This window comes from Gavialis gangeticus, unplaced genomic scaffold (assembly GCF_001723915.1).
Source record: "Gavialis gangeticus isolate Ggan-Ray unplaced genomic scaffold, GavGan_comp1, whole genome shotgun sequence".
Classification (NCBI taxonomy): Eukaryota; Metazoa; Chordata; order Crocodylia; family Gavialidae; genus Gavialis; species Gavialis gangeticus.
Genome location: NW_017729017.1, coordinates 8,786,605 through 8,796,953, shown reverse-complemented (window position 1 = coordinate 8,796,953; position 10,349 = coordinate 8,786,605). Strand labels below are relative to the sequence as shown.

Genomic DNA, 10,349 nt, shown 5'->3' with positions numbered 1-10,349 from the left:
TGACTCCTCAATTTCCATCTTCACTGACTGCCTTTCTTGCATGCAGACCAGCCTCTGACTTCTTACTATTCATTCCATCCAGGAAGAGCACACATCAACTGCAGATGCTTCCTGAGCCTTACAAAGGGGTTTTAAACCCAAAAGCTTGCTAAGAAAAATGTTTCTAACTATTTAGTTGGTCTAATAAAAGATATTACACACAGACCCCTCCCCCCCGCACACACCCAGACAGCTGGCCGCCCACCCCCTGCAGCCACCTGTGGCTCAGTCTCACTCCCCTCCCCTCCCCCGCCCACATTACACTCACGTGCAGGGAGCTGCTGCTTGGCCGTCCTGAACAATGCCGCAGATGCATTGGGCCAGGCTGGGCTGGGTCCAACGGGGACCACCACACCATGTCTCTGTGGGCAGGCGGCGGCCCTGGGAGGGGTAGCTCAACCGCAGAGGGGGCTAACATGAATTTTGGAGGGCTCTAGTGCTACAGCCCACAAAAGGCGCAGCATGGTGCAGTGCTTCTGACCCAGCCGGACCAGCCCCAACCGCCTTCCAGGTAAGGCAGGGCTCTCCCAGCCTGGCTCGACCACCTCCCCCACAGGCGTGGCACACCTGGCCCACAGGCACAGTGTGGCGTGGCTCTTCAGGCAACACCCCAGCCCTGCCCCCACTCCCTCAGCCCCATTGGTGGAGGAGCCCTGCTTCCAGCTGCCAAGGAAGCAAATGTGAAAGCTGCTGTTTTAAACGTAGCCCCAAAAATGGGCACTGAGTTTAAAACTGCAGCTTTCACTTTACTGCTGGTGAGGATCCCAGGGCCCCAAATTGGAAGAGGACCCTGGGTATGTTTGCCCGTGCATTAATATGGGTCAGGGCCGACAAAGCTGGTGGGTGGGGGGGTGACAAGCAGCTGGCTGCATCGGGCCCCTTGGCTGTGAGCAGGTTTCGCAGGCATGGACGAGCTGGCCCTGGCCCTAACCTGCCACAGGTAAAACAGAGGGACAGGGAGATGTGCATGGAGACTGGATCTCCCCGTATGAGATAAGATCCATGAATTGTCATATCTCTCTTTGGATCCTTGAGCTGTAAATGCCAAAGCTCTCACTTTCTTGGCGTGATTGCACACCAAGTGCTGTAAGGGATCAAAAGCAGGTAACAGAGTTTGTGCAGAACACAGCAAAATGTCCAGCTGAAGAAAAGGCATGGTAAAGATGATCCCATTACAGTCTTTGCTTCAGGGCCTGCCTGAAGCTGCTGGGTAAAAGCAAGAAGTTACATTTCTTTTTTTCTGCACGGCAGTGTTCACTGCAAAGACTTCACTGCTTATAGCTATCTGTAGGTAATCACACCCTGGTAAAGCACAGCCCTTTGCCAGTCCCATGACTACCTCAAAGCTCTCTGAACACCAGAAGTAGAATTCTGCCTCCTGGTTGTGCATCCTTGTGTGCGTACACATGCACACATACATATTCTTAGCTCACATCTGCCTGCTTGCTCACATAGATACACTAAATGGTTCCAACTGTGCTTAAATGTATTTCTTCAGGGGGCTGAAATCCTGCTGATAAAACTGGTGTAGTTATCTGAGTACAGCCTGTGGGTGCTCAGTGTTCAAACATTACCTCTACGTCAGCTTCATCTTTTCCTGCCTGGACAGTTCTAAGCCTTCTGCTCTGTGTTCCACTTACATTTGATATTCCCAAGTACCAGTTAAAGTATGGATTGCTGAACAGTTAAGGAGGGCATAGCCTGCATGTAAATATACATATCTGTAACGTGAACATTCTAGGTCAGACACTGAAGACCATATTGAAATCATTCTTGTAAGCACCTAAATGGGTCTTAGGCAGAATTTATGCAGCAAAGTCACAAATACCAGTTCAGAAACCACAAAATTCAAAGGCACTTAGCTAAGTTAGGTGTTTGCCTTTGGGCCTGTAAAAATCCCTCCTAAGGAACTGGATTGTTTCTAAGCTTGAAGTAGCTAGGGACTTGCCACCCAATTGAGCTCCATTGCAGTTCAGATCACATTTGGGAAGCCCCTAAACTCCACCAGACACCCACAGAACAGGTCTACAGCCACTTTCATTTAAGAGCAAAGTAATGCCAATCTTTCACACAATATTCCCAGGGTTTGAGCACATGCCCAGGAAGAGAGACACCTGGGTTCTTCATCCTCTTCAGCTAGGGAAGGTGTGACAGGGGGATTGCTGCCGAAGTCATTCTAGTGATGACTCCGCCCTCCGGTTATGGGCCAGCCACCTGCTTACTCGCCTGCCATGCCTTGATATTAATTGATTGAATGATGTAATTAGTGGAAGGCTGCCCATGTTATATGCCCCAGTGCCAGGGGGCGCTATCTGCGGCTCCTTTCCTCCCCTACACCACAGCCCAAGCCTCACAGATGGTACTGCCAGGATCTTGACCTGGGCTTTGCTGTAATTCGGCCCTCTCCTTTATCTCGCTGGGGCTCCTCGCCGCCCCCCTCTCTCGCTCGCTCGGGGCTCCTTGCTCAGTCGGGGCTCCTCGCAGCCCCCCACCCTCGCTCACTCGGGGGCTGGGGCCAAAATGCACCCCCAAGATGCCACGCCCTCTCTGGCGCCAGGACCCCCACACTACCGTGGAGTCCCTATGAGGCCTCCTCCAACCGCTAATAGCCTCACCCAGTCCTCCGGTCAAACAGTAAACACAAAGCACAAAGCCCCTGGGCTATAACATAAAACAAAACCATCCAGTCAAAACAACATTCGATCCCTACCAGGAAAATACTCCAGCCCATGGCAGCAAACCAGGGGCTGCTCATGCAGTCAGTCTTTGCCTCTCTCTCCACACTGGCTGAGTTCCCCCCTCCTTGGCTGCCAAAGGGGAACTGCCCTTCTGGCCTCCTGCCTGGTCTTAAGAAGGGCTAAGCCCTGCCCCTTCCTGTCAGCAGGTTTTGCTGGTTGCCCCAGCAACCAGCACCTGTGCTGCCCTGGTGACTGGCAGTTGCGCCTCCGCCTTCTCACCGCTAGAGGTCTCTTGAGCCGATTCTGCTTTCAGGCACAGGGCACCTAAGTGCTCTGCGACACACCTCCCCCCCTTTAACTCCAAACTCACCGAGCCGAGTCTTTTCTTCTTTCACCCAGTGCCCCATCCGTCGGGGGTTCTTCTCTCAGCCATTTCTCCAGCACCCGGCCATTTAGGTATAGGAGGCGGGGGTTTTTAGGCGCCTCCTACTTGCCTTTTACCCAAGGCGCACCGCGTGGGATTTATTCGGAGTTACCCACCACAGGTAGTCCCCCCACACTAGCCAACCTTGGTAGGGTGCCACTTAGGCCAGTCTTCTCTCCCTGGTTTAAACGTGTTCTTCTGATGGAAACGGCAGGCACATTATTATCGCTGTGGGGCGTCTGTCTCCCTGTCGCCTCCCTGTCCTGCTCCAGTTGTCCTTCTCCAGGTCTTGACTTTCCTTCTCTGGTTGCCCGACGGGCTGGCCCCCCCTGGGAGATCCTGGCATTGGAGGTATCACTCTGCTTTCTAGCAGCAAAGTTAGGGCCTCTAAATATACGCCCCCTTCTCTTCTCTCTTGTCGGAGGTCCTTCTGCTCCTCCTGGCCCCTCTTCTTCCTCGTACTGTCTTAAAAGAAAGTCAGCATTTCTATTTTGGGTTCCTGGGTGGTGTTCCACCTTAAAACAATATGGTTGAAGGCTAAGGGCCCACCTCATGAGTCTTGCGTTGTCGGTCTTCATACTCTGCAACCAGCGCAGGGGCGTGTGATCGGTGATCAATATGAACTTCCGCCCTAATAAATAATACCAGAGGGTTTCAATGGCCCATTTCATTGCTAGACACTCCTTCTCAACCATGGCATAACTCTGCTCCGGCGGGTGTAGCTTCCTACTTATGTAGGCTATAGGGTGCTTGTCTTCTCCTTCCCTCTGAACCAGTACTGCACCGATAGCCACGTTTGACGCATCGGTCTGCACCAGGAAAGGTTTGTTAAAATCGGGTGTATATAAAAGTGGTTGTAAGCATAGCGCATCCTTCACCGCTCGGAACGCCTTTTCTGCCTCTGGTGTCCATCTTACTTTGGTGGGAGCCCCTGCCTTTATCATCTCCGTTAATGGTACAACCACATCCACAAAGTGAGGTACAAATTTCCTATAATAACTGGCCAGCCCCAAGAAGGCCCTTACTTGTCTTTTGGTACGGGGCGCCTGATACCTCTGCAATGCCTCCTCTTCACTCAGCAGAGGTCTCACCTTCCTACTTCCTACTAGGAACCCCAAGTATTGTGTTTCCTCCTTTCCTATTGTACATTTCCTGGGATTGGCTGTAAGCCCCGCTGTCCTCAAGTCTTGCACTACTGCTCTCAGCGAGGCAAGGTGTTCATCCCAGCTCTCAGTATATATAATAATATCATCAATATATGCCGCGGCGTAACACCCATGGGGGGACAACACTCTGTCCATTAATCACTGGAAAGTAGCCACTGCTCTATGCAACCCAAACGGCATGCATTGGAACTGGAAGAGTCCCCATGGGGTGGCAAATGCTGTTTTCTCCTGATCTTCGGGTGCCACTGGGACCTGCCAGTAACCCTTTGTCAGGTCTAAAGTGGAAATGTAGCGAGCCTGCCCAATGTTTTCCACCAGTTCATCCACTCCGGGCATTGGGTAAGTGTCAAACTTGGCCACTGTGTTTACCTTCTGATAATCAATGGAGAGATGGATTTTTCCATTGGACTTAGGTACCGCTACAATGGGGCTTCACCAGTTGCTGTGGGACTCGCATATTATACCTTGCTCCAGCATCATTGCCAGCTCTGTTTTTATCTGGCCCTGGAGTTGCTGAGGGATCTGTCTCCAATTCTCACATATCACCTGGCCCAGAGGAGTTTTTATCCGGTGTACCACACCCTGAGCTTCCCCGGAATACATCTTTAAATTCCTTGTCTAGCTCAGCAGCCTGTCTCCTCTGTTCTTCTGACAGGCACGGGGCCAGTTCTACTTCACCCGGTCCACTTTCTTCCATTAACGTGGGTCCCAACTCTAATTCCTTGGGATAAGGAGCTAAGTACATACACTCCTGGTCCTCCCACTTCTTTAACATATTGACGTGGTATACTTGCTTCTTTCTTTGCTTATCTATCTGGTATACCTCATAGTCTACAGGCCCCACTCAGCGTATGATTTCATAGGGTCCCTGCCACCAGGCAAGTAACTTACTCTCACTGTCCAGCAACAGGACCAACACACGGTCCCCCACCTCAAACCTCCTTTCCCGGGCGCCTCGATTGTAGTGCCTTACTTGCCATTGCTGGGCTTCTCTGAGGTTTCCTAAGACCATGTTCCAAGCTGCTTCAAGGCATTCCCGAAGTTGGATCATATATTGGATAATGTTCTGGTCGTTACTCTGTTGTTCTTCCCACCTCTCTTTAACCAGGTCCAGGATTCCCCTTGGTTGCCAGCCGTATAGTAATTCAAACAGTGAGAACCCGGTGGAGGCCTGGGGTGCCTCTCTTACTGCGAACAACAAAGGAGGTATCATTCTGTCCCAATTTTGAGGGCTCTCAACCACAAACTTTTTTAGCATCTGTTTCAATGTCTGATTAAAACATTCCACAAGTCCGTCCATTTGGGGATGATACACGGCTGTCTTCAGGTGTTTAATCCCCAAGGCTTTGCTCGCTGCCTCAAACACACGTGATGTAAAATTCGTTCTCTGATCAGGTAGTAGTTCTTTAGGGAGTCCTATCCAGGAGAATATCTACAAGAGCTCATTTGCCACCTTTGGCGCAGACACTGTCCGCATTGGCACAGCTTCCGGGTACCATGTCGCATAATCCAGTAAGACTAATATGTACTGGTTTCCCATGCTACTTCAGGGGAGTGGCCTGACGATGTCTACCACCACCCTCTCAAAGGGAACCTCTACCAGAGGCATCGCAACTAAAGGAGCTTTTGCAGGCAGCCTTGGGTTTGCTTTTTGGCAGATGGGACACGAAGCGCAATATCTCGTGACTTCCCCCACCATACCTGGCCAATAAAACCTTGCTTGAATGCGTGCTTGTGTCTTGTCCCAGCCTAGATGCCCACCCATGGGGAGCTCATGAGCCACCTTCAACAAAGCCCGTTGATACCGCCACGGCACCAACAGCTGAGCAACCTCCTCTCCTTCTAGCTTCCCTTCCTCAGTCTGGTATAAGAGGCTGTTCCTTACCTCAAACCTCGGGGTTGTTCTCATCAGTTCTGGCCTCAATACCTCATTGTTTCTTCGAGTGAGGTGTTCCTGCAGCACCCACCAAAAGTCCGTCTCTTGACTTTGGTCCAGTTGAAAGTGTTCGTCTTCCCCCAACTGGGCGATATCCACCCTCTGTCCCGCTTCCTCTTCGGGGGTGGAGGCTGCTCAGTTTCACCCACGAAACCCTCCACGGTCTCTTTACGCCTCATGCCAACTATTTCTTCTAACAACTCGGGCCAGTCGCAGCCCAGTACCACTGGGTAGGGTAAACGTTCTGCAACCCCCACTAGCTTCCGGCGGGTCTGATTGCCTACTTGTAGGGTGACCCTCATCCTGCCAAAATCGAGGGGGTCCCCACACCAACACTGCCCCCTCACACGATCCACTCTTCTTATCTCCCTTGCCGGTAACAGGTCACTCCGCACCACTGTCTGCACTGAGCCTGAGTCCAGCATCGCCACTACTCTTTTTCCCTCTATGGTTACTTCTACCACCGGTGCGGGCAGCTCATCTTCTGCCTCACGGCCAACTCAGGCTACGTAGCCGCACATTCCTACGTGCACCATTGGGCCAGGTCAGGTGCTTCCAGTCACGCTGGCTTGCAGGGTTTGTTGTCCTGCTGTTTGATCCCATGGGCCTTGTACCGCTTGGTGTGGTTGACCCAAAACTTGTTTCCCCGACTCTGGGCCAGGGGTTAGCATCCGTTCTCATTTTTCTCTCCACGTGGACCCAAGGGTTCTCTTCTTCACACCGGCAAACCAGCGTCTTATAATGCCTACTACCATATAAACCTTTCCCAGCCAATGCACCATTGTGACAAGGGGATTGCTGCCGGAGTCGTTCTAGTGGTGACTCCGCCCTCCTGTTATGGGCCAGCCGCCTGCTTACTCGTTTGCCACGCCTTGATATTAATTGATTGAATGATGTAATTAGCAGGAGGCTGCCCACGTTATACGCCCCGGTGCCAGGGGGCACTATCTGCAGCTCCTTTCCTTCTCTACACTGCAGCCCAAGCCTCACAGATGGTACCGCCAGGATCTTGACCTGGGCCTTGCTGTAATTCCGCCCTCTCCTCTCTTGCTCGGGGCTCCTCGCCACCCCCCTCTCTCACTCAGTCGGGGGCTGGGGCCAAAATGCACCCCCAAGATGCTGCACCCTCTCTGGCACCAGGACCCCCACGCTACCGTGGAGTCCCTATGAGACCTTTTCCAACCCCTAATAGCCTCACCCAGTCCTCTGGTCAAACAGTAAACACAAAGCACAAAGCCCCTGAGCTATAACGTAAAACTAAACCGTCCAGTCAAAACAACATTCGATCCCTACCGGGAAAATACTCCAGCCCATGGCAGCAAACCAGGGGCTGCTCATGTAGTTAAGAGACTTCGCCTCTCTCTCTGCACTGGCTGAGCTCCCCACTCCTTGGCTGCCAAAGGGGAACTGCCCTCCTGTCCTCCTGCCTGGGCTTAAGAAGGGCTAAGCCCTGCCTCTTCCTGTCAGCAGGTTTCGCTGGTTGCCCCAGCAACCAGCACCTGTACTGCCCTGGTGACTGGCAGTTGCGCCTCCCCCTTCTCACCGCTAGGGGTCTCTCTTGAGCCGATTCTGCTTTCAGGCGCAGGGCACCTAAGTGCTCTGCAACACAAGGGTTCAAACACACATCTTCAACATCCCAGGAGAGTACCATAATCACCAGGCTATTGAATAACCTTTGTCCCTCTTGCTGAAGCTGGGCCACCGAGTAGGTTGGACTACAAAAACAGATGCCATCTTGCTTGCTTTCCTTCTAGCTCCATGAATCTTGCACTCTCTGGCAAGAGGAGGGGGGGACTAGGATTCTGCTCACTGCTGCCAGGGTTATTTCTGTCTTTTAACCAAGGATTGTCTAATGAAAAATGCATAAATAATCTTGGCATCTGGGACTGGAAACCACAAGCCCCTCTCCACCCCTCCCAGGAGATACCCCACCATAATTGTACCTGGCATTTCCAATGAGGTCAGTCTAGGAACTTCTTTGTTCAGCATTTAAGTGTCTAGGTTTCTCCACTGACCATAGAGGGCCAGTAGGTACCTGACTCTTTTCATTTGAATCATCCTCCTGGGATAAAGTATCTAATTTGTAAGGATGTGCAAAGATTCAGTTACTGATTTGATTCAGTGGAGATTTGGCTCGATTCAGCGACTGACTCTCCAAATAGGAATTGAATCAGGAGACCCTTTCATCTCTCCGAATTTAATTGGAGAGATTCAGAGAGATTAAAAAATTCAGACATAGACACAGCTTTATATGTATTTTCTACATGCCTCAAGGTACCAGGCGGTTTGTGAATGCTGAGATGCTGGGGTAGATGGAGCGTCCCACATCCAGTACTTCTGGTCCACTATCAGGGCCACCGCTGAACATGCAGGGGGCCCCCCGTGCCCTTGTGGGACTTTCCATCCATCCTACCATCTTAGCATTCACGAGCTGCACCTGGTACCTTGAGGTATGTAGAAAAAAACATTTAAAGCTGTATCTATGGCCAAATTGCTGATTCTCTGAATCAACATTGAATCTTCAGATTCGGATTCAGTCGAATCAAATTGGGACAGTGAATCCAAATCTGAATCAAATAGGGCCCGTTTTGCACATCCCTACTGATTTGTAGGTGTTGCAACACCAAGTTGAAACACTGCCTAGAATAATTTGGATCTGGCTCTGGGTAGCTAGTAAGTTCAGGAATAAGTAAATCTTGCAATGCAACTGAGATTCATAGACCAGAAGAGCGCAATCATGTAGTATGTGGCACTGCAGACCTGTCTGTGGCACCACATACCACACACTCAGGCATTTCCTGTGCTTCTATCTTGTAGCACAGTGTTTTGTTGATCCCAGCAGATCCCGGGATCAAAAAACCCCACATGGAAAAAAAGGGGTGGTGCACGTGAAGGCAGCATGCGCTGCCCAAAACCAGAGCCTGGCTAACCAGAGCCACACTCTGGTCGCTGGCCAAGCTCCCAGCTTCAGGTGCATAAGGCTGCAGCTTCCCCAGGACCCCAGGTAAGGCTGCTGGGGCCAGCACAGCTGCTGGCCCCAGCCTCCCTTACCCCACACAGGGTAACCTGTTGCGCACTAGAGGGTGTGTAGCTGCTATTAGTTGTCCCCGGGGAACTAAATGTCCACACTCATCTGGACGTGGCAATAGGTCCCAAACACTGTGGCAAACATGATGTATGCTACTAATGAGGTTTTAGGCCTCAGGAAGCAGGACAGCTATAGCCTGTGTGTTGCTGAAGGAAACAACAATATTGCACAAACATTTTTGCTCTGATATTTTGAGAAAATGCACAGATAATGAGCACTAGGGTTTTGCTGGAATGCTGCTCTGTTGTTGGGGTGAGAAGCTGAATGGATTTAATGCTACATTATATATTATGGAAAAATAGGTTTTCTTGGCCAGTCTGGTCTCAGTGAAGTGACATCACTTCCAAATTCTTTCTTCAGGAAAATGTTGAATGTATAATGTATACTTCAAAGCATGTCTGCTTTTAAGACAGAGCTCTGTGATCCACCTGAATAAAGAATCCTGTTATTTATTGATGCAGCATCATTAGTGTACAGAATGAGCCAAGACCACTTCTAATGCATCTCTGTTGACTTCAGTGGAGAGACATGAAGGTTGAAAGAAGAACCCAGGCCAAGTCTCTTAAATGCAAATATGTTTAGACAAAACTCTGAGGTCTTTATTTGGTTCTCTCATAGCCCTTTGCTCAGGCAAACTCCAGCTGAAAAGTCAATGGGAGTTTTACCTGTGGAAGCCCTTATAAAATTGGCGTTTGTTTGTCCCTGTTTGCTTCTGGCTTTCTTTCATGACTGTCCATGCTAAGAGCCCTAACTCTTGCTGATCCTAAACAGCATGGCATTAGACATCAATGTAACTGAGCTCACTAGAACAGCTCATCCCTATACCAGTATTCAAGCAGATCTTTGAACTCATCATGTTGCAGCAGGAGGAGGAAACATTGTTGGGTTTTTTTGTTTGTTTCTTTTCCCCTCCAGGAGAACAGTCACTACACAGATGTCGAGGATGCCAGCCTACAGTAACCAGGTACAACTAGCACAGCTCACATGCCACTCAAGTCCCAAACAGTTGCCTGATGGA

General features: G+C 50.7%; 1 protein-coding gene across 2 annotated transcripts in view; it reads left to right on the top strand.

Annotated features, from left to right (window-relative positions):
• RALY (RALY heterogeneous nuclear ribonucleoprotein) overlaps positions 1-10,342 on the top strand; it is a 591,199-nt gene extending 580,857 nt beyond the window's left edge. For both annotated transcript variants that reach the window (XM_019513099.1, XM_019513100.1), the window contains one exon: positions 10,247-10,342. In XM_019513099.1, coding sequence (XP_019368644.1) covers positions 10,247-10,291 — 45 coding nt within the window. In that variant the 3' untranslated portion in view covers positions 10,292-10,342. The remainder of the gene's footprint in view (positions 1-10,246) is intronic.
• The last annotated feature ends 7 nt before the right edge of the window (positions 10,343-10,349 follow it).